This window comes from Pteropus alecto, unplaced genomic scaffold (genome assembly GCF_000325575.1).
Source record: "Pteropus alecto unplaced genomic scaffold, ASM32557v1 scaffold69, whole genome shotgun sequence".
Lineage (NCBI taxonomy): Eukaryota > Metazoa > Chordata > Mammalia > Chiroptera > Pteropodidae > Pteropus > Pteropus alecto.
The window spans coordinates 3,131,667-3,156,401 of NW_006494610.1; the positions used below are offsets into that span (position 1 = coordinate 3,131,667).

The window sequence follows — 24,735 nt, forward strand, 5'->3', positions numbered from 1 at the left end:
TTAGGCCTTCTCATTTATAATGTAGCTTTTGAAATGACTACAAGATTTAAAGTGTACCTCCCCAGCGATCCAACAATCTTGATTATGATAATTTATCCTATGAAAATATTTACCATATATTCATATATAGTATATGTATACAGGTATGTTTAATGCAGCATTGCTTGTAACAGTAAAATACTGGAAACAACTAAAGTAGAAGCAATTTTGAAAAAAACAGAGATACACATATATACATACATACTACCAGAGAAAATTGACTACTGAATGTAGACTGTGATTCTGGTTTTCAAAATAAGCATGTATGTGTATTTGTGTATTTGTATATATGCATACAGTAAAGAAAATATGAAAAAATACACACCAAAATATCGAACAGTGATTAGTGTGTGTGTGTGTGTGTGTGTTGGTGTATGGAGGAGTGTTAAAGTTTTAATGTACTTTGTCCAACAATGTTAACACTATGTGACAAGCTCATTGTGCTTATTACTTTATTCTTTATATTTCATATATTTTCAATAAAAATAAAAACTGGAGAAATGCAGTGTTAGATTTTAAATACTAGGTGCTTTAATGTCAGGTATGCACTGATATTTATTTATCAGGACAGAAACCCTAGAAAAGATTTTTCTGTATGTCATCTTGGAGTGATATTTCATAAAATATTTTAATTCAAGGATACTGATATTCTTGTTGATGAACTGTTCCTTAATAAAGGTGGGTTTCTTCTTGCAAATAAGCTTCATTGAATTTAATGTTTATGTGGTTGCACAAAGCCAGCAGTCAAGAATTTGAATGGATGCTGTGATGCTTTACACAATTAAAACTGAATCAGTTTGAGCTATTTTTGTGTAAATTGTTAATTGACACAAGTTCAATTCATTTTTATATGCTTTTTAAAATGGAGAACAAAGAGACATAATGGTACATGTTTGTTTCATGCTGATTTAGGTATGATCAACGCTACAGATCTCTCGGACAACCTGGAGAAGGAGATGACCACGTAATTAAATATTTTTCTTACTATTGTTAAGCTTTTCTGTATCAGTCTAATTGTGGTAATGTTTAAATTTTTGCATATAATAAAGATTTAAAGTTTTGAGGAAAAAAATACCATTGTTAGTTTTCTAGGAGAATATAATGTAGAATTTTTTAAAGAAAATAATTTGCCACATAAGACACACTTAAGTTAGGGATAAACCTAGATTAGTTGTATGTATGCATTGGTATTTATAGAATATCATATACAGGGAAATTCGAATTCACAGTGACCTTTAAAAATGTAATTAAGAATCACATTATTTTCTTTTTATTTTGTTTCATTTCATTTCATTTCATTTTATTATGTTGACATTGGTTAATGAAATCCACTGTTTCAAGTGTACACGTTAACGGTAAGGCATATATATATTTACACTACATGTTCACTGCCATAGTTGGATTTCTTTCTGTCACCACATATATGACCCCTTTTACCTCACCTACGTCCTCCCTACCCCCCTACCCTCTGGTAACCATTAGTCCATTGTCCATGTCCATGAGTCTTTGTTTGTCCTGTTGGCTTGTTGCTTTTAGGTTTATATCTCACATATAAATGATATCGTGTGGTTTTCAACTTTTTCTGTCTAGCTTACTTCACTTAGCATGATTATCTCAAGGTCCATCCATGTTGTTGCAAATAGCAGTATTTCGTCTCTTCTATGGCTGAGTATTATTCCATTGTATTATGCACCACATCTTCTTTATCCAATCATCTCTTGTAGGACACTTCAGTTGCTTCCATGTCCTGGCCACCATGAATAATGCTGCTATGAACATCAGTGTGAAAATATTTTTTAGGATATATGTTTTCAAGTCTTTGGGGTAAATACCCAGTAGAGGAATTGTTGGATCATATGGTAGATCAAGTCTTAGTTTTTTGAGGAACCTCCCTACTGTTTTCCATAGTGGCTGTACCAATTTGCAGTCCCATCAGCAGTGTATGAGGGTTCCTTTTTCTCTGCATCCTCTCCAACACTTGTTATTACTTGTCCTGTTGATAATAGCTATTCTAACAGGTGAGAGATGGTTGTGATTTGCATTTCCCTAACAGTTAGGGAAGGTGAGCATCTTTTCATATGTCTGTTGGTCATTCGTTTGTCTTGGGAGAAGTGTCTGTTCAGGTCCTCTGCCTATTTTTTAATTGGATTGTTTGTTTTTTTATTGTTATTGAGTAGTATATGCTCTTTGTATATTTTGGATATTAGGCCCTTATTGAAGGCATTGCTTGCAAATATATTTTGTCATTTGGACAGTTGTCTTTTTACCTTGTTGATGGTTTCTTTTGCTGTGCAGAAGCTTTTGAGTTTGATGTAGTCTCATTCATTTATTTTAGCTTTTATTTCCCTTGTCTTTGAAGTCAGATTCATAAAATCCTCTTTAAATCCAAGATTCTTGAGCTTAGTTCCTATGTTTTCTTCTATGTATTTTATTGTTTCAAGTCTTATATTCAGGTCCTTAATCCATTTTGAGTTAATTTTGGTGTATGGTGATAGACAACAGTCTAGTTTCATTCTTTTGCAGGTGGCTTTCCAGTTTTTCCAGCATCATTTATTGAAGAGGCTTTCCTTTCTCCACTGTATGTTTTTGACTATTTGTCAAAAATTATTTTCCCATATAAATATGGGTTTACTTCTGGACAATCAATTCTGATCCACTAGTCTGTGTGTTTGTTTTTCTGTCAATACCATACCATTTTGATTATTATTGGTTTGTAGTATAATTTGAAGTCAGGCAGAGTGATGCCCCCAGCTATGTTCTTTTTTCTCAGGATGGCTTTGACAATCATTGTTTTTTGTGCTTCCATACAAATTTGATGATTTTTTGTTCTATTTCTTTAAAAAATGCCGATGGGATTTTGATGGAAATTGCATTAAATCTGTATAATGCTTTAGGTAATATGGTCATTTTAACTATGTTGATTCTTCCAATTCAAGAACACAAACTATCTTTCCATTTCTTTGTATCATCTTCAATTTCTTTTAATAAGGTCTTACAGTTTTCATTATATAGGTCCTTCACATGTTTCATTAGATTTATTCCTAGGTACTTTATTCTTTTTTGTTGCAATTGCAAAAGGAAGTATTTTTCTATCTAGAGACTTTACTGTATTTGCTTATTGTTTCTAGTAGTGTTCTTATGGAGTCTTTAGGGTTTTCTATATAGAGAATCAATATTCTTCCTTTCCTATTTGGATGCCTTTTCTTTCTCTTGCCTGATTGCACTAGCTAGGACCTCCAATGTTATATGGAATAACAGTGGTGATAGTGGACAGCGCTGTCTTGTTCCTGGACTAATGATAGTGGACAGCCTTGCCTTGTTCCTGATCTTAGAGGGAAGGTTTTTAGTTTTTCACCATTAAGTATAATGTTGGCTGAGGGCTTCTCATATATGGACTTTATTATGTTCAAGTACTTTCCTTCTATACCAATTTTGTTAAGTGTATTGATCATAAATGGATGCTGTATCCTGTCGAAGGCTTTTTCTGCATCTATTGATATGATTATATGATTTTTATCTTTTATTTTATTTATGTGGCATAAGACATGAATCGATTTGCATATGTTGAACCATCCCCATGCCTCTGGAATAAAGCCCACTTGATCACGATGTATAATCTTTTTAATGTATTGCTCTATTTGATTTGTTAGTGTTTTGTTTAAAATTTTTGCATCTGTATTCATGAGAGATATTGGTCTATAGTTTTCTTTTTTTTTGGTGTTATCTTTACCAGGTTTTGGTATCAGGGTAACATTGGCCTCATAAAATAAGTTAGGAAGTATTGCCTCCTCTTCAATTTTTTGGAAGAGTTTGAGGAGAATAGGTATTAAATGTTCTTTGAATATTTGGTAGAATTCACTGGTGAAGCCATCTGGTCCTGGACTTTTACTTTTTGCTAGGTTTTTTATGATTATTTTAATTTTCATAGTGCTGATTGGTCTATTTAGATTTTCCAGTTCTTCTTGATTCAGTCTAGGAAGGTTGTATTTTTCTAAGTACTTGTCCATTTCTTCTAGGTTATTAAATTTGGTGTTATATACCTTTTCATAGTATTCTTGTATGATCCTTTATATTTCTGCAGTGTCTGTTGTAATTTTTCCTCTTTCATCCCTGATTTTGTTTGTGTACTTTCTCTTTTTTCTTTAAGAATCGCATTATTTTTGATGACTTTGTAAGTATTAGTTTGCTTCCTAAATGTTTTCAGTAATGATATGATGATATCAGTTAACATGATTTTTTTGTTAACAGAGTATATAATTCTAAACATTGAAATAAAACATCCCAGAATAAATATAGTCACTTTAACCTTGACTCATCTCGCAAAGCTTTTGTTAATGATTTATACATCTTGCAAAAGATGTCCAAAGTTGTGAATTGTTGAATCAGAAGATAATGATTCCACATTATCCTATAAGTGATCTGGTAGATTTGAAGAGAATGGAGAGACTTGATTGTTTTTTGAAAGATGAGGAGCAAGTACTTCTAATATTCATATGGAAACACTTTTTTTATATAATATTGGGAAAAATAAAACTGTTTTATAATCATCTTATAAATACTTAAACAAATATATTTTATTTGAGTGAACATAGACTGATGGTTAAAAATATATTAATTGATTCTTAAAGTATGAGTTCAACTTGTTAAATTGTATTTCTTTTTAGCTCTCTCTTGCTACATCATTAACACTTGAATAATAATTAATTATTGAATTTTCTATTAACTACAATTTAGTATTCTAATTACACCTTCCTTATTAAAGGTTTTAAGTTACAAGATATAGATCTGGGCAGATATGTGTACTAAGATCCCTGCTGAGTTGAACATTGAGTTGTAAACAATCAGTGACTATCTGATTATTACATAACCAGTTTTACAGCTTTTGTATGGTTCATACAAACACTTTTATTTGAAGATAGCAAGTAATGAACTTAAAAAAATGGGAATATTAATATCTTATATTTCATTTTAGAATGTTTGTCTTTAACTTAAAAATTAATTGCTTACTAAAACCCAAGAGTTGTTTGTATTCTTAAACTGGAAGACTCAGAGTGAGGAAACAAATTCTAGATAATCAAGGGTCTGGTTTTAGAAGATGCTTACTTTTTTTATTGTTAGAGTTTAAACTAGATGGACTACTATTTGATTCATTAAGCATTTTACGATAACTCATGACAGACAGTTGGGAAGGTGGCATAAAAGTACTTTTTATTTTCAGTTCTCTTGGTATCCTAAGTCTGCCAGATTAATGAACCAAAAGGCCAGGGAATCACTTCCACCTCTTGGTTCCACTTTCTGGCAAGTTCTGTCATTTCTTTTCATTTGCCAATGTGCAGACAACACCCCAAAGTGCTCATCTACTGATGCAAGGTGTAATACAAGTAGAAAGGACAACAATGGTAGATCTTATCTGATATTGTGATGCTCCAAGGCACCCCACAAGACTTTCACAATAACTGGCACTCTCTGAGTGCTTACTCTGTGCCCAGCACTAGCCCAAGTGTATTACATGCACTACTGTATTACTATTCTTATCTCCATTTTACCTGTTAGAAAACTGAGGCTTAGAAAAGTTAATCAGCGTGCCACATCACACAGCAGTTAAGTGAAGAGCTGGAATTTGGGCCAAAGCAGAAAGCAGACTCTCAACCATCCCACACTGTGTTGGCACAGACATAGTTGGATACTGACCATCAACTCTGCTTGTTATAGTCCCTTTGTATTTGTTAAGGATGGCAAGATATCCAGATAGCTGAAAAAAGTCAAAATGAGTGGTCCGTTTGGGAAAGATGCATTAATTAGAAAACAGTATGCAGTATTTGTGTTATTTTTCAGGTATGCCTATTATTACAGTGGAATTGGTGCTGGTGTGCTTGTTGCTGCTTACATTCAGGTTTCATTCTGGTGCCTGGCAGCTGGAAGACAAATAGATAAAATTAGAAAACAATTTTTTCATGCCATAATGCGACAAGAGATAGGCTGGTTTGATGTGCATGATGTTGGGGAGCTTAACACTCGGCTGACAGAGTAAGTACTTAGCTTTTCGTTGAACTCAGATGTGGTTCTTATTCATATTAAAATGAAAGAGATGTCATCAGATTTTCTAGGAGATGTTAGTGAATCACTTAGAAGTAATTGCGAGACTAAATTCCTTCTGAGCAGTGACCATGTCTTTTGCATCTTTTAGTTCCCAATGCATAAGGGCATGGCATGAAGGGATCTGCATCACTAGCACTGAATGAGGAATTGCATTTGCCCAACTCAAAAAAATCCTCCAAGAGTGTGAAGTAGAACAGAACTTTCTGGGGATATTTCTGAGCAAGATCCTAGAAGTAAACTAATTTTCCCCCCACTAAAAAAAAAAAAAAAAAGACTAGATTCAGGAGAAAAATTCTGTGTTCATAATTCTGATGTCTATTTCTAACACTATCTGTTCTTTTAGTGATGTCTCCAAAATTAATGAAGGAATTGGTGACAAAGTTGGAATATTCTTTCAGTCAATAGCAACGTTTTTCACTGGCTTTATAGTAGGATTTACACGTGGTTGGAAGCTGACCCTTGTGATTTTGGCCATCAGTCCTGTTCTTGGATTGTCAGCTGCCATGTGGGCAAAGGTAGGTGAAGCTTATAAATCCAGATTCTCAACTGTCTCTGCCCCACTTCCATCAGCAGAAGGCTTTTTTTTTTTTTTAACCAAATCATGACCGTGACTCTGTACTAAATACTTGGCTTAAATATTCTTTTCAAAATCAGTGGGAATCTTTTCAAAATCAGATGCCATCTCACTGAGTCCTACCCCTACCAGAACTCCATGCTGTCTTGGGTCATGTGGTTATTTGGGAAAGAGATGAGAAAGAAAGAAGTAACTCTCATATCTCATCATCTACCTTCATATGAAAAGCATGCTCAACTCTTAAAAAGATGTGTATTGTTGAATATGAATAATCGGCAATTCCATATTCACACAGCTAATAGAGATTCAACTTTAGTGAACAACACATGTCCCACTCAATTAAGTTGATTGGTTTTAATGTTTTTAGTATTATAGATTTTGTTTAATTTGATTTTGTTAAATTGATTTTACAGTTTTGTCAGTGTTGTTCTATTCAGAATGGTTCTATATTTATATATATTTTAATCATCGTTATGAAAATAATTTAAAAAATACTTTCTGGTCTCTTATGCATGTAGATCCTAAGCCTACAGTTCTCTCTTCCAATTACAAAGGCAGAGTAAAACTTAAGGCTAGATATGGCGCTCATTTTAAACTGATTTGATGTAAGAGTGGGTCGTGGTAGAGAGATTGGCCCAGTATGTAATTTCTGTTGGGTTCAACACAACTTAGAAAGGCACTGAAAATTCATGCGGCAAAAGAATATAAAATAATGAAGGACCAGCCAAAGCCAAGGCTAACATAAAATAAATCAGACTGAAGTATTAAGAAGTTTTAGATTTTTTACTCTGTGGCATTGGTATTGTTTTGTTATTACAAACAATAACTACCATTTGTTAGTCATCTACTATGTCAGGCAAATATATATGTTATCTTTTTGAAGTATAGGTCATTTTATAGAGGAAGAAATTGAAGTTTTGAAGATTCTGTTATTTTGTTGCTCAGAATAACACAAGTTTTAAATGGTGGTGTTGGCAGTTAAATTGCATCTCTGTATCAGTCAGCTGAAATATTTGGCAAAAGCTTTCTGTGTCAATTGATTTTTCTGTTAGAGTGTTAAGCAAGACAGGCAAACTCTTCAGATTAGTATTTGTTGATAAACTTTAAAATGTATTAATGTCCATTCTAGTTCAGAAAATAGACAGCAAGTTAATCTTTTAATAATTAATTACACATTGCTTCAGATACTATTTTTTAATAAATGGAGTCCTAGACTTATTAGTAAAGATCTAAGCTTTTATCCTCACTCTGTCATAAACTTTGATATGATTTCAAACAAATTTATTAAATTCTCTGGTTGTCAGCCATTTTAAAAAAGAAATGTGGCCTAGTCTGGGAAGCCTCTGCAACTCTGTGAGCCTGAGCTTAGTGCTATCTTTCTCAAGCTAGAGACACTAGGACAAGAAGGCAGAACAGGAAGGGACTAGTCACAGCAAACTTCCTGGTCCAAGGAGCCTTTATAGACATGTGCACTGATGACTCTCTTCCTTGCCCAGAAACACTGGAGCAGCTATAGGGCACAGGTGGGAGAAACCCTGTACTCTGCTCCCAGCAAAGAGATACCTGGTCTGACCTGGAGAAACCACCTCCACTCCCTCAGGTTGCAGAAACAGGGGTCATTGGAGCTCCAGGAGGTCCAGATAAACCACACTGATCAAAATAATATCACAAAGGCTCTGAATATTAAACTGCTACTAGAACTACACTCACAAAAGTAGGCCAAAAATTGCATGCTAAACCCAAAGAGGGTTACCGCTTGCTAAAATAAAGGTTTAAATAGGACCCAGAGTCTCCAAACATAATAAACAAAATGCCCAGGATACAATAAAAAGTTATTTGTCACATCAAGAACCAAGAAAACCACAACTCGAATGAGAAAAAAACAACTGATACCAACACTGAAATAAATCAGATGTTGAAATGATTTGATATGAATTTTAAAATAACTATCATAAAAATGCTTCACCAAGCAATTACAAATCCTTTTGAAACAAACAAACAAACAAATAGAAAATACCAACAATGAAATAGAAGTTCTAAAAAAAGAACAAAACTAAATTAAAGAACTGAAAGGTACAACAGCAGAAATAAAAGTCATGATGGATGGGCTCTGTCTCCATGGGTGGAGATGATAAGCTAGGATCAGCATACTTGGAGATAGGACAATAGAATTTACCCATTCTGAAACAGAGAAAACGTAAAGGTCAGGGACCTGTGGGACAATAACAAAAGATCCAAAAGACAATAGCATTTGTTACCATTGGAGTCCCAAAAAAAGACAGAGAGTGGGGCTAAAGGAATATTTAAAAAAGTAATGGCTAAAAACATCTACTCAACAACAGCAAGCTGTCCTTCAACAACTGAATGGTTAAACAAATGGTGGTATATTCATATTGTGGAATACTACCCACCAATAAAAAGGAAAGAAAGCACTTTTGATACACATAATAACCTGGATGAATCTCCAGAGAATTAACTATGTAAAAACAAAAGTCATTCCTGAAAAGATACATACCATATGATTTCATTTATATAACATTCTTGAAATGACAAAATTATAGACATGAGAACAGATTAGTGGTTTCCTGGGGTTAGGGATAGTGGAGGAGGGGAGGACAGGTAAAGGATAAGGAAAGTAGTGCCCATGGCTATAAAAAGTAGCATAAGGGATCCTTGTAATGAAATTGTTCTGTGTCATGGTCGTAGTCTCACATTAATCCGCATAGGTGATAACATTGCTTAGAACTCAGTACACATGAAATGCATGTAAGACTTGTAAATCTGAATAAGATTGATAGATTATATCAATGTTTAATTTTTGGTTGGGACATTATTCTATAGTTTTCAAGATGTCACTGTGGGGGAATACTACATGAAAGGTACATGAGATCTCACTGTGTAATCTGTTATAACTGCGTGTGAATCTATAATTATCTCAAAAAAAGGTACATGAGATCTCACTGTGTAATCTGTTATAACTGCATGTGAATCTATAATTATCTCAAAAAAAGTTAAGAAAATGTAAAGTATATAAATTCTCCAAACAAAAACCTTCATGAGAAATGGAAAAATGGAACAAAGGCGAAGGTCAAAATATCCATAATGGTCAAAAATATTATTTCCAAATATATTAGTTTGAACAATACAAAATTGCCTATATTAGATAGCTTTAAAGTATAGAAATAACAATTTCATGTCTCAAATTAATACCAAGTAGGCTTTGTTAAGAAAGTATCAACTTTTGGAAGAAGAGATGGATTAATGATACTTTGTATAGTGTATATGGGTAATTGTAATAATGGAAGTATCACCGTTCTATTGTTTCATAATAGACTAACAGTAGAAATTGCCTTTTTCCTATCTCTAAAAATAGTTTGAATAGGTTTTGTCTTTTAACAGACACGATCTCTTAAAAAACAAAACAACAAAACAGCAAAACAAAACAAAAACTTAATGAAAATTCCACCATTGTCTTGTCTGAGCATATGCTTATATTTATGGAAGGTCATAGAAGAGAAAAAGAGCCTGGTTTATTATGGCATTTGATATAATTAATAAGTTAAAATAGCATGTTTTGAAACTCCTTATTCAAAAGTATTTCTAGTGATCTTCCTACTGTTGGCTGCCTCTGTTGTGGGTGGTTGTTGTGGGTGATTGTTGTTTTAAGAGGAGCAGAGAAACATAGCTGAAGTATATTGCATGTGACTCTTATATTATGCAGACATGTCTATTCAGTATAGCAATGAACACCCTGACTCAGACCCCGCACTGTGAATGCTTCAGGCAAATGTGGCGGGACAGCCCCCCAAAAGTTGCTTTGAGAAGTCAGGAAGATCTAGATAAGTACATGCAGCACAGTATCTGCACATAAAACATAGTTAATTAATGATCATTTGCCTTCACCCACCCATTCAGCTACCATAGCTCTTTTTCACTTTGATACACAGCAAAGAAAGAAATGCACTGACAAAGTCAAAACAACTGAGCTTTTTGACAAAAGGAATAGGCTGATATTACTTATACTAATGGGTCTACAAATGCCTGTAAATTATTTATTGAAGGTAGTAATACTGTTAATCATTATTTTATTATGAATTGCTTCTGTGTAAAATTTAGTTAGATGACTAAATAGATGTCCCAGGAATGAATAGTAACCTTAGTCTTTTGTCCATGCCAGTTGATTCGATTTTCAGCGGCTGGTTTCAGAGAGAAAATCTCTTCAGTAGCTGTTAATTCAGGCTTTGAAAGCCATATGGAGTTAGGCTTGAATCCTGGATATTTAACTTATTTGCAAATTATGTAACCTCTTCACCCCTCCATTTCCTCATATTTAAAACTGAGGGGGGCCGTTCAGAGTTCGGAGTAGGCCAACCACAGGGGGAGGAAGAGGGATAAAGACGATACAGAAGTGTAGTTAGCATTTTTCCTCAGTTCTTCCTCATTGACGCAGTGAAGAATCACAGGTCAGTGAAATTTGGAAAAGATTTATTAAAAGTGTATTTTAGAAAGACAAAGCATGCCCCAAGGAGGCACATGGTTTCAGCGATGAGATCTGCAACAGAGCACTGTAATAACAACCACAACAATGAGAGGGCAAAAAAGGGCCACAAAAGGGCAAAAAAGGGCCACTAAAGGGCAAAAATGACCCAGAAGTGGGAATGTCCACATTATATCTGGGCCATGATGGGATGGTTCCAAAGGCATTCCTAGGTGATTGGCAAGTGAGGTCATTTTGATTGACATTTAGCTGCTATATAACTCTTTGCCTAGTGCACATGTGTGTACCCAGAACTCTACTACCATTGGGGTGTTCTTTGGTTGGTCTCTAGGCTGGGCCCCTATTCCTTTGTCCCCCTGCCACTCATGTCTGACTAGATACCTAACAATAGTACCTACTTCAGTGTGCAATTGAGAAGAATAAAGGAGATCCTGTGTGTATAGAATACCCAGCGCTGTTCCTTCCACAGAATAAATGCTCAGGAACTAAACAGAAGGATCAAAGAGCAACCATAAAACAAAGACCTCGCTGGTGGCTGCATGTATTGTTTTCCTCAGGAGTACCAGCTTCTCCTGGCATGTGAAACTTTCTCAAAATTCTGTCACTTCACAGTGCTTGATCTCCAGCATTTTTCTGGCCTCCCTCGACACTTCTGAGCTAGAATACCATTAGCAATTGCTGTGTCGATCACACACCATATTTCCTTTAATGCCTTTTTTCTACATTTGATTATGACTATAGTATATGCCTTCTTTTGTGTAATTTAGGATCTCCCAAAAGTCTCAGTTTTTTTTTATTTAGATGAGGATCTATGAAGCATTCAGTGAGAAAATAAATTTTTAATTGAATTTATAATACAATTCTCAGTCCAAAAAGAATTTGAAATGACTTACAAAGAAATATATATACTAAAAATTAGAACATCATGACCAAAGACAAGTCAAAGACAGATTTTTTCTATACACATATTAACATACAAGCAGAATTTGTGTATATATTTATTTTTATTTTACAAATTATAAAATGAACTCGTTAAAATTTTTAAATGATCTGAAATTGCATTTTAAAACAGATATTATCTTCATTTACTGATAAAGAACTCTTGGCATATGCGAAAGCTGGAGCAGTAGCTGAAGAGGTCTTAGCAGCTATTCGAACTGTGATTGCATTTGGAGGACAAAAGAAAGAGCTTGAAAGGTTTGAGTCTCTTTTTTTAAGTTGATAGAAATGTTAAATTCTATGTTATCTTATATGCCCTTTAGGTTGATAGTGTTGTTTTTAAGGGTATTTTCCAATATATGTTCCTTAAATACCTTCGTAGATATATTACAGCATATCTAATATTATGGAGAAGTTGTAATTCAGTTGAACTCTTGTAAATCTGCTAAATCAAATCGTTTTCTAGGTGGGTAGTGATGTAAAAATAGTTTCTTAGGGCTGAAACATATTTTATCTCTCTGATGATAATTTTTCCATCAAATTAATTTTTATTTATTTATGAGATGTAATTGACATGTACCATCCCTGATTCTCTAATGCTGAAGGAGTATTTTATATAAGATCTCTGTGGACATGTTAATCTCTGGTTCATTTCCCCTCTTGCCCAGGCCCCTGATCAGTTGAGTTATGCTCCTTGATTTGGAAGATAAAAATATAACTAAAAAAGTCACATTTGAATACAAACTCAAAATCTTTTTTACTGTATGTTGTTTAATATTTTTCTTGCAACTATTCCTTTTTATTAGATTTCTGAGAGTGTAGATGGTAATTTATTGAAATTTATAATGTTCATCAGATCCATTGATTTCTGAGCAACAATAGACTTTATATAAAATAACATATGGTATAGTATGTTATGAATATATATGTATTTTTGAAAATAGGAAAAACTAAACTATAGTTTGTTGGAAGGTAAGCTATAAAGAGAAAGAAAGAAACTTATCCTTCAGAATATGGTTACCACTTTGGAAGATGAGGAGTTATGGGATAAATATGGAACATATGGCAAGGGATTTCTGTAGTTCTGGCAGTGTTTTGCTTCTTGACCTCTGTTGTGGTTACCTGAATATTCACTGTATACTTATTCTTTAAACTGGTACACATGTGTTTGGAGTACTCTTTTTGTTTGTATGATTTATTTCATCTGCACAAAGATGTCCTCTGAGAATGATTTGTGATGACCAAGTGCCATAATCCAAAGGAAAGCACTATCTTGATTTTTTGCTAAGGTTTTTGCTTTTGCCTTGAAATATGTCTGACTACTAAAATGAAAAGTCTTGCTTAATGACCAGGCAAACATCCAATCAAATAAAATCATTCTTCTCTTGGGGAAGAGGAAAGGTGCAGACAACCACAAAAAAGACCAAAACCAAAACCAAAACCAAAAACCAAAAACCAAACAAACATCTAGTATACCAATTCGGGTAAATATTACTTGGGGAGATGAAATACTTTATAGAGTCATAAGGGATTCTATGTAGCGAGATTATTCAGAAAGTCCTTTCTGATTAGTTGATGCTTGAGCAGACACAGAATGAAGTTGGGATTCTTTCCAGTTTTGCTCATTAGAAAAGTAGACGAGAAAAATATGTCCACCAGCATAGGGAGAAAAATAAAGCTTATTTGCTTCTACCTAGTTTCTGAGCTGAGGGAAAGCATCTTCCTATAGAAATCAAAATCTCAGGCCTGTACCTCATGTGCAGTTGGAGTCTGAATTTATACTACACTGTGGGCCAAGGAAACAAATAAAAGTGAGAGTAGTAAACAAAAACCAAAAACCAGCAGCGAACAATTAGAAAATATGTAGTATTTTATCAATTCTGAGATATACATTTTTTCTCACAATTCATCATCTCTGAAATTGAGATAAATCTTACAATCAGTGTCATGTTACAAATGCTACGGGTCTTATGGGAATTGATACTTCCAGGCAGGATTTGTATTTGCACCATTTACTGCAGACACTACTAACCTGAGACCACCATAAAATTCCTTGTCTAGGTGTTTTTGAACCACATTGATAGTATGAATTCATACTGCAGATCTGCATGAATATTGCCTTTTGATACAAATTCCCAGGGGAGGTTGTCTTTTCCTGCCTTTATCTGTTGCCAAGGTTGAGACACAAAAGTTCTCCCGCTGTCACTTTCCATGTAGCATATGCTTATTATACTGGGACTGTAGCCCTTTGGTCTCAGCTGTATATGAAATGTCCTGTTACATTCCTTTCTTGATGCTACATAAAGTAATAGAATAACAATGTGTCTTACAATTAATGACATATTAAGTTGGAGAAATATGATATTTTTGAAAAGTATTAAAGCAACAAAACTAGTGAGTTATGGGATGTAACCTGGGTAGAAGGGAAAGACATCATGGGAGTCAAGTCCAATATTCAGAACTTAGATAAATCTCATCATTTTAGTTCACTAAACGTTTAAAGGAATTGAGAATTATTTTAAATGGAATACTTTAATTAATTAGGTACAGAAAGAATTTTTCCTAAGAGAAAACGATGATCAACTTATAAGACTAAGCAAATAAGCCTACATGGCTATGTTCAAAGATTCATCTTATGTGTGGAATCACCTCTTCAGAAGGGAATAGTTACTGAGATGTATCTTTGAAATGACACTTTCCCCTGGAAAATTGGGAATTTGTTTACCTGGAGATTAAGAGTTGATTTAGGACTATAATCTGATAGCCTATGGTTCTTTCTAGTTTGGCCATTTCTTGAAAGTTTATTCATTCAACAAACTTAACCAGTATCTACCACATGCCAAGGACTGTGCTAGGCTCTGGGTTTTCATTAGTGAATTGGAAATAGAGGCTGTCTGCCCTTGTGTGATTCTGAGTCAAAATAGGAAGGTGGAGGGAAAAGAAGGAAAGAATGGAAAGTAAGAAGGAAGATAAGAAAGAAATCATCAAAGAAATGAATTAAATTACAGATTTTAAAAAATGTACTGTGAAATAATCAAGGAGTGTGCTGATGAAGGTGAAGAGGGCAAATTTACTTTAAATGTGGGGTCAAAGAAGGCATCTCTGAGGAGATTTCATGTAGGCTGAGACTTGAAGGATGAGAAATGGCCTGCCAGGGTAGAGGTAAGAATAGAAAAGTCTTCCAGATTTCTTGAGGTGGCAGAGACTTTGGTGTGTTCTAGGAAATATAAGGCTTGTGTGACTGAAGCTCAGTAGAATGAGAGGAGATTAAGGTGAAGAGAGGCCGTTGAAGGTGGATGGAGGCCAAAACAAGGGAAATTGCAGGTCGGTGAGGAGTTAGGATTTTATTCCAAGGGCAAAGGGAAGCAGGGTCCTAAACAAAGGAATGAGTGTGCACATTCCATTTTAAGATCATTTTTCTGTCTATAATTGGCCTGGTGAATGGATGAGAGCAGCTAGAGTAGAGGCGGGGAGACTGGTGAGGAGGCTGTTGGAGTGGTCCAGGTGAGAGAGCTTATGGTGGCCTAATCTAGACTGCAGGCAGGAGAGGGATGGAAAGTTTATAAATTTGGAATATAATTTTGAAGTAGGATTGATAAACGTATTTTGAGACCAAATATAATCCTTAAAGTTTCTTTCTCATTTATCCCCTTTCCTTCTCTGTTTCCAAATAGATGAATAACTATGAGCTTATTAGTCTTTCTCTTCAAATTACCAGGTGCAGGAGGAAGCTGGCTTTCTTAAAATGGAAATTTAACCAGAATTTAAAATGAATTTAATTTAATCATATAGAATAGTTTTAGTCTCCTTAATTAAGAAATTTTTTTTCTTGTGTGTGTTTTGCAAACGCTTACCTATTAGTACTGATTTCTATTTGTTTAACTAAAATTGTTCCTTGTTCTCTTATAAGTGGCTATTGCATGCAACACTGATCAATATTTTCATAATATTTAAGAAGAATAATCTTTTCTAAAGATCAATGTTTCTGTTATGTAACTTTGGTGCATTTTAGGAACTCCTATTTTAATTACCATGCTTTTAATGAAAGGATGATTTTAATAGCTGATTTTGTATTGTGACTTTTGTCGAAATACTAATCAAAAAGCATATGTAAAAATATTGTTTATATCTCCTCCCTCCTTACCCACTTCTTTTCTTCATTTATCTTTTCTGGTATCTAAATGATTTACTTCCTTGTTGTTGCTTCTTCCTATGCAAATGTTTCCTCTGGCTGCATGGGACAACAAATAATCAGTGAAATTATTTCTACATTAGTCTCGGTAAGCAAAAACCAAAATAAAGGAGATAACATGGTGTTAGTCATAACTGTTCAAGTTCCTTAAATGTAATCGTATATAGTTTATGCCTAGTACTTTCACCTCAGATGAAATGTCAACTATTGAAATACATTTCTCAAAAATAATAGTTTTGTTCAAAGATTACAACTGGCAAGGTAAGGATTGACATTTTTGGGGGGAGAAACTTTAATAATATGTTTTATCACTATTTTATCACTATACGGTTCTGTTTAACTTTGGTCTTAGGGCCAGGTCATGTAAATTTCATTTGGCATACTTTTGTAACTGGTAAAGTAGCTAGTTAAAAAAAAATCATGAAGGCATGCTCATTTCTGAGCAGGGCTTGAACTCTGCTATACATAGCAATGGGACAAATCCTCTAAAGAAAATTAATATAATTATATAGTCATGTTTCTATGGATTAAAGACCTCAACATATGAATTATGTAGAAGTAAGTTCTTTTATTTCAACAATTCTGAACTCCTCCTTTCTGTAAGGCAGTGTGCTAAGTTCTACAGGGAGCTGTGGTTAAAGAAGAAAGACAGACGTAAAGCTTAATTATAATCTGTCCTATTTCTCTAATAATATTATGTTGATTCTATATTTGCAAAGATCCTCCCTTTTCTTTAAATTCAAGCCCTCTTACCTTATCTCCATGACTCTCTTCTTAAGCAGACTAGTCTGCTGTGTTTCTTTTAAAGGAAGGTAAAGTTACAGATACCATATCCTTTAACTTTAACATCAGAAATTAACAGCTGTCCGAGAATATAAAAAGCACTAAATTAACATTTGGGATTGCGCTTTAAATCATTAGAACTGGAAAGAGAGAAACCTGTCAGTGGACTCCAACATTGTTTTTGGTTTTTGTTTGCTTCCTTGCTTTTGCTCTCTTTTGTGAAATTTGAATTGCTATGTAATACTTTTTTACATTTGAATAAACTGCATATTTTATCTTATTTCCATAAATGTTTATTTTAAAAATCATTAACTCAAAATCTGCTGTATTTGCTGTAAAAAAAAAAAAAAAAAAAAGTTTGGCTAATATAGTACAGACCTTTGGGCTGTGAATAGCTTACAGGGTTCTAGATGTATTGAGGTTTTTATTTTCCTAGTCCTTGAGGCAGCCAGAAAGCTTTAGGTAGTCCAAATCACCAGTCCAGAGCCCCTTCCTCTAGCAGTGGGCAACCATGATATGACCAATTTCAGGAAGCATTGACAGAGGAAATTGGACATAGGCAATGTGTAGAAAGACTGCTGGGGACACTGATATGTAATGATGGATTGTTATATATTTTGAAGCCAAATAATTTTTTCAGGTCAGTGATTTTTAAAATAAATGTCTATGGCAGTAAGATAAACTCTAGAGTTTATTTAGATGTAAAAAGTATTACATAGCAATTCACAGCTTTCAAAATGCCTTCACACATGTGTCGAACGAACTCAAAAGAGTCTGGAGGCTTTGCTAGAAATAAATGACAAAGATTTATTCAAGGGTCTTAGAGTTTGCAAACTGTAAACACAGCTAGGCAAAAACCCAGAAGTGCTCCAAAGAAGAAAGAAAAATTGAGAGTTCTTATAATAAAAGTCATATCCTTGAGAATAATCAGTGCTTCATTCTTAGCCCTAGGGTTGGTTCAGGACAGTTATCAGTCAGATGATGGATGCCGGGTGGTGTCGGTGAGTGGGCACCAGGAGGTCTGGTCATGTCCTGAGTCCTTTAGTGGGTAGTCAGAGGGTTATCTACAGGTAAATAAATGCCTGGACATTGACACAGGACTGGAAAGCTCAAAAGTTCTCTGGCTAGTTAAAGCAAAAATAGAATCATTTCCTCCTGCCTTAGCCTACTTGCTTTTAATAATTTAAGAGCTGAACTCTAGTGACTCCATTTTATTTCTTTACTCTTCCTCACATGCATCCTTTCAGTTGGTTCTTCCACTAGTCCCACAGGAATGCAGGATGGGGAGCAAACTTTCTCCAAAACTTTCATAATGTTTAGAGTTTTAAAGGACTTAACTTATTTGAGCACTTTCTGGCATTGTATCTTCATTTTATTAATAAATTCAAAAGGCATGCAGATTTTAAAGGGAAAACACAAGTGTTTTGTTCTACTTTGTCTTGTGTATGAAACTGCCAGTTCTGGAAGTTTGCTAAATATTACTCTATTTCACTATAGCCAAGTCCAAAGAAGGGGCTTTTAGAAAACTCTCCCACAAATTACTTAATCTCTATAAGCCTGTTTACTCTTCTACAAGAAAGGATTAAAATAGTACTAATATCATGGGGTCAATGTATGGACAAAAGGAGAAAATACATGTAAAACACCTACCACAGGGCTGGGTACATTGTAAGTCCTCAATAAGCATCGTGCTCTTTTGACCCATTTACTCATAAGATTTATGAGTATATGTGATAATTTTTCTTACTTCTCTCAGGTACAACAAAAATTTAGAAGAAGCTAAAAGAATTGGGATAAATAAAGCTATTACAGCCAACATTTCTATTGGTGTCGCTTTCCTGCTAATCTATGCATCATATGCTCTGGCATTCTGGTATGGGACCTCCTTGGTCCTCTCAGGAGAATATACTATTGGACAAGTACTCACTGTAAGTGATGTTATGTTAAAAAAAGAATCACTATTGAAAATGCCAATGAAATTGAATGGTGTTGGCTTGACTGTTGGAGAATATATTTTGAAGAACACTTGAATAACACAAAGATATTCATTCACTACTAGGTTAAAAAGTGGAAAGGAAATTAGATGTGTTCAACAATCAGTTTTGTCTTTTTTGTAGATCCCTCTGTCATAGTTCATCCTGTAGCCTAAATAATATTAGCATTGCCAGTCTCTATAGCATGAACTTGTGTTTGTTGAGGCTGTTTCTTTGTGCCAGACTCTATGCTAAGCACCTCATTTTTATTTCCTGATTTACTGTTTATAACAACAAATGGCAAAATACTTTTCAAAGTCTTTTGAATGACAGCTAGTCCACCTTGCCAATTTGTGGAAGTATAAATTGTTTCTCTTCCTAAAATAATGTCCTATTTGGAGGTTCTCTGCCTTATAGATCTTTGTATGAGTATAGAAGGCTTGCAATTTGATGCTATCCTTTTTTATTTAAAGACAATGAAATAATTCACAAACCAAGCTCAATCTGATTTAATAAAGTACATATTATTAGAAGTGTCACTCAGTTCCTTTTTCATAGGCCAAGCACAAGTATATTGAGTTAATGACAGATTGTATTTTGCTGAGCCCCTTAAAACAGTTTCTTTTCTCAGGAAACAGATTTGTAATGTAGGTGTGATAATTATGTCTCTTCTTTTTTCAAACTGTTGCCTCATCCAAAATGTGTGGGGCTATTTAGTTTAGAATGGTTTTTACCAAAAAGCTTTCATTAGGATAGTGATGCTGTGGGTGAACCTAGGTTGTGATAAGATGTATTCTGCTTAATTGTGATTTACATAAGCAGTTTTAAATCAAGTATTCACTGAACCCAGACCTGTCTTACAAACTGGAAACATCCAGAATAGCGAGGAAGAGCATGGGATTTGATGATCAAGTCGGCTTGTTTCAAATTCCAGCTGTGCAACTTTTAGCTGTATGATTCGGGACATCTATCTAGACTTTTCAAGCCTCTATTATCTCTTCTGCCAAATGCAAATGACAGTATTGTTGCAAGGACTAATCTAGACATGAATATAGAATCACTTAGCAAAATTCCTTCTATGTAAATTACTGAGTAATTCCTGTGTGATTTATAAATAAATGAATAGTAATATTCGTTCTTTTTAATTCTGATGAGAAACAAAATCTTTACCAATAAGAAACTGATTTGAGCAAAATGAAAAAAAAAACAAAACCTATTTATCAGACCTCATAGAGAACATAGTTTGATAGAGGAAAAAAAGAATTAATCTAATAAAGAATAATGACTTAGGTGTGTATGCTTTATAATTAACAAAGTATTTCCATATATACTGTTCCATTTGATACACCAACTCTAAGGTTTCTGGGTAGGGAAAACAGATAGAATCTTGCCTATTTTTGCAAATAAAGAAGTTGAAGCCTAGAGAGACTCTAGAATTACATGAAGACATAGCTAGTTAGTGCTCATTCCAGGATTCAGACCTGGACTTCCTAAATCTCCTTCTAGGGTTCGTTTCCTCTATACTCTGCCAATGATCTAACCCAAAATTCTTGACCATTCCAAAAATATTAAAATATTCTATTGTAATATTCTGGTCTTATAGAGGTTATACCATCATTTCACTGAGCAAGTAAGACTAATTCTGCATTCTAAATGGAAAAGTATTTAAACTTTTATAATATTTTTAACACCCAGTACTTATATGTTGCTTTGCCATTTTAAAATTTAATCAATCGTGTTAGAAGAAGAATTATGAAAAAAAAATCATACTAAACACTATCTTAATAACTTGATGGTTTTCCTTCACATTCCTCAGGTCTTCTTTTCCGTATTAATTGGGGCTTTTAGTGTTGGACAGGCATCTCCAAGCATTGAAGCATTTGCAAATGCAAGAGGAGCAGCTTATGAAATCTTCAGGATAATCGATAATGTAAGTCTGGGCTTGCTATTTATCCACCTATCTAAAAGAGTTAAAAGTAGATTTCTTGGTGATTTTATCTAACTCTCCACAAATGTCATTCAAAGTAGTCATTGTAAACTGGTAATCTTCTGAAATTTTATTCTGTTTAGAAGCCAAGCATTGACAGCTATTCGAAGAATGGGCACAAACCAGATAATATTAAGGGAAATTTGGAATTCAAAAATGTTCACTTCAGTTACCCATCTCGAAAAGAAGTTAAGGTACAATGATGACTGATTAATCAATGATTCAACAATGTATTGGATAGTTTCTGACACTTTCTTTTAGAGATTGTTAAAAAATATGTATATTTTAACCTAGTTTTAAATTCAACTGTCAGTTCATAGCCCTAGGATCTGTGTATTGCCTTTAAGTTTATTTCTTATTCATCTTGGTAGATCTTGAAGGGCCTCAACCTGCAGGTTCAGAGTGGGCAGACGGTGGCCTTGGTTGGGAACAGCGGCTGTGGGAAAAGCACAACAGTTCAGCTGATGCAGAGACTCTACGACCCCACAGAGGGCGTGGTGAGATGGCTTTTGCTGAACTAGGTGCTGCAGCAATCAGCAGTACCATTGCAGATCACACATTACAACTCTGCAATGTATAAAATTCATACTTACTTTTTATTTCAGATCAGTGTTGATGGACAAGACATTAGGACCATAAATGTAAGGTATTTGCGGGAAATTACTGGTGTGGTGAGTCAGGAACCTGTGTTGTTTGCCACCACAATAGCCGAAAACATTCGTTATGGCCGTGAAAATGTCACCATGGATGAGATTGAGAAAGCTGTGAAGGAAGCCAACGCTTATGACTTTATCATGAAACTGCCTAATGTAAGTCCTTCTTGACTTTTGTCATGCTAGAGGTTCAAGGCATAGAATGTTGGCCTAATGCATGATAAGTTAGTAAATCATAAATGGGAAGAAACTCCTAAGAAGGGAAATCAAGATTACTTCAGATTTTTAAGCTCTAGCAGCATCAACTCATAGTAGGCATATTTTTAAAAAGTGGAGTTGGTTATTGCTAAGTTTTAAGGAACTGGACTGTCTTGTCTGTGAGGATTACATTGTTTAGGGATTCCCTCTCATCTGGGAGCTAAGATGGCTTGTTCTTCATTAAATCCTCCTGTGTTTTCTGTTTTAGAAATTTGACACCCTGGTTGGAGAAAGAGGGGCTCAGCTGAGTGGTGGACAGAAACAGAGAATCGCCATTGCTAGGGCCCTGGTTCGCAACCCCAAGATCCTCCTGCTGGACGAGGCCACTTCTGCCTTGGACACTGAAAGTGAAGCAGTGGTTCAAGTGGCCTTGGATAAGGTCTGTGAGCCTTAGTTCAAACCAACCTGATTAGTAAGCATAAGAACATCCCACTATTAATTATTCTTAATATTATTTTTAAAAAAGGAAAATTTTTATCATTTGTAGTGATTCTTTTTGATATTTAAATAAAATCATTAGGCTTCTGGATCTGTTTGTTTAACTTTATGGGTTTTTTTTTAAGTAGAGATGAACAAATTTTCATTGAAAAATATTTGCAAATTTTTTAAATTAAATAATGAGAAATATAGACTCAAATGAAAATTGATCTTTGTAATCTTGAAAACTTAGCTTTAGAGATAATCCTGTTGTTTAGGTTTTGCAAATGTTTACTGTTGTCAACAAGAGGAAACTATGATCCAAAGATTCACATTTAATTTCCAAGACATTAAATGCCTGATGGAAACTCTATGGGAAATGAGAAGCCTCTTATCCCCAAGAGAAGGGCAGGGAGTTGATGGTGTTCGAAACTTACTTGAGCCATGAAATATCTTTGACTATCAATACTCTTTGAACTTCTGGCAATTCTGGAGTTCATGTGACTCATTCACCAAATTGGATTTGAGTGTTTGTGCTGTGCCAGGCGCTGTGTGCTGTATCTCTGGTATCTAATCTAGCTCTGTGAAGATAAGGAATGTGGTGACCTTTTAACCTAAAAGTGCTTTGAGTTGAAGTGTCATAGTAGAATTCAAAGATGAACTCATATTTGTCCCTACTACTCTCCTCTCTAATAACAAAACAATACTGCATGTTCCTTTCAACATCCTGTCACTGTGCTTATTAGATTGTCAAGGGAGGAAAATGCAGTTACTGAAAATTTTGCAAACTGAAATAAGGACAGATGGGATTGTGGCTGCGTTTTCCCCCTTCACTTTGCTTATCTGTAATTTCACATCTGTGTTTTCTTATTACTCTATAGTAGAACTGTCTTAAGTTATAAATAAAAATAATTTTAAAAGGTTGCATTTAATAGAACTTTATTTATAACGTAAATTTTGGATGGGAATTCCACATGCCTCTTTTTTCCTTGAAAACATCTGAAGAATTGAGCCATTGTCTTCTCTACTTTCTAGTAGCTACCACCTAATTTTTCTAAATGTATTTTCTTTTTCTTCTTAGAGTTTTCCACTTCTCCTTTTTGTATTGATCCTGATGCCTGTTTTGAGAATTTTATTGCTAGTTTCCGGAGAGAAATACAGAGTAACAAAAATCATAAGCATTGGGAGTTACAAAGGCCAAAGAAATCTCAGACAAGTTCAGGTTATCTGGCTCTGTTTCACATTAAAGTAAAAATGGAATTGTTATTTGTAAACATTTACATAGTTCCTCAGTGTTTCCATACAGCTTCTACCTAGACATAAGTATCATTTGTTAAGCACTTACTGTGTGTACATCACAATGCTTCATGTGCATTATTTTATTTAATCATCACAACTACTTTAGGAAATGAGTGCTGTTATTATTCCCACTTTATATATGGATAAATTGAGCCTCACGCAGGTTAAAAGATTTGGATAAAATCCTGAAATTTATAAATGGCTGAACTAAGATTTGAGTTCAGATCATTGTGACACTGAAGATCAGACCTTGCTGCCTCACACTTACTGTCCGTCTTGATCATCCAAATGTCCTGTGAGATAGCACACTGTGATTCCCAAGTGTGATGGCTGGCTAGCATGCATCAATACAACACTGACCTGTGTTTGCTTGGAATGGCCAATGCCTGGGCTGTAGGGTTTTTTACTTTGTATAAGCCCCTGATTATTATTGTAAACAGGCTGATAGAGGTTAAGTAAAATACTTAGGGGCGTACATAATATTAATATGTGACTATCATTTATGCTTATCTTTATTATAATAAAACATCATTTAAATCACTATCAATTGATTATATATTTATTGAATCCAGAGATTGCCTTACATAGGTTAGATGGTTTTACAGTATCCAAGGCATTGATGTTCAGTAAATACAAGTCGATAAATGAATTTTTGCATATACTTGTACCTATATTCAAAAGTCAAAATTTTCTCTCTTTAGGCCAGAAAAGGCCGGACCACCATTGTGATAGCTCATCGATTGTCTACAGTTCGTAATGCTGACGTCATTGCTGGTTTTGATAATGGAGTAATTGTGGAGAAAGGAAATCATGATGAACTCATGAAAGAGAAAGGCATTTACTTCAAACTTGTCACAATGCAGGTATAATCTAACTCTAGAATTTTCCTAAAGTGTCTCCGGTATATGCTGATTTTGCCGTGTTTAGTGCTATACATAAATCTTAGCTGACTTGATTATCTTTAGAAATGAGAAGAAAATACTTGGGGGATTCAGGCTTAGATCAGTGTTTTAGATATATACAT

The 24,735-nt window shown here is 34.4% G+C and overlaps 1 protein-coding gene across 2 annotated transcripts in view; it reads left to right on the plus strand.

Moving 5' to 3' along the window:
* Positions 1-24,735, plus strand: part of ABCB1 (ATP binding cassette subfamily B member 1) — an 88,891-nt gene that overhangs the window by 27,895 nt on the left and 36,261 nt on the right. For both annotated transcript variants that reach the window (XM_006925721.3, XM_025042184.1), the window contains 11 exons: positions 952-1,003; positions 5,875-6,066; positions 6,482-6,653; positions 12,283-12,407; positions 18,881-19,052; positions 20,914-21,027; positions 21,168-21,278; positions 21,456-21,581; positions 21,690-21,893; positions 22,204-22,374; positions 24,413-24,574. In XM_006925721.3, the coding sequence (XP_006925783.1) occupies positions 952-1,003; positions 5,875-6,066; positions 6,482-6,653; positions 12,283-12,407; positions 18,881-19,052; positions 20,914-21,027; positions 21,168-21,278; positions 21,456-21,581; positions 21,690-21,893; positions 22,204-22,374; positions 24,413-24,574 (1,601 nt within the window). The remainder of the gene's footprint in view (positions 1-951; positions 1,004-5,874; positions 6,067-6,481; positions 6,654-12,282; positions 12,408-18,880; positions 19,053-20,913; positions 21,028-21,167; positions 21,279-21,455; positions 21,582-21,689; positions 21,894-22,203; positions 22,375-24,412; positions 24,575-24,735) is intronic.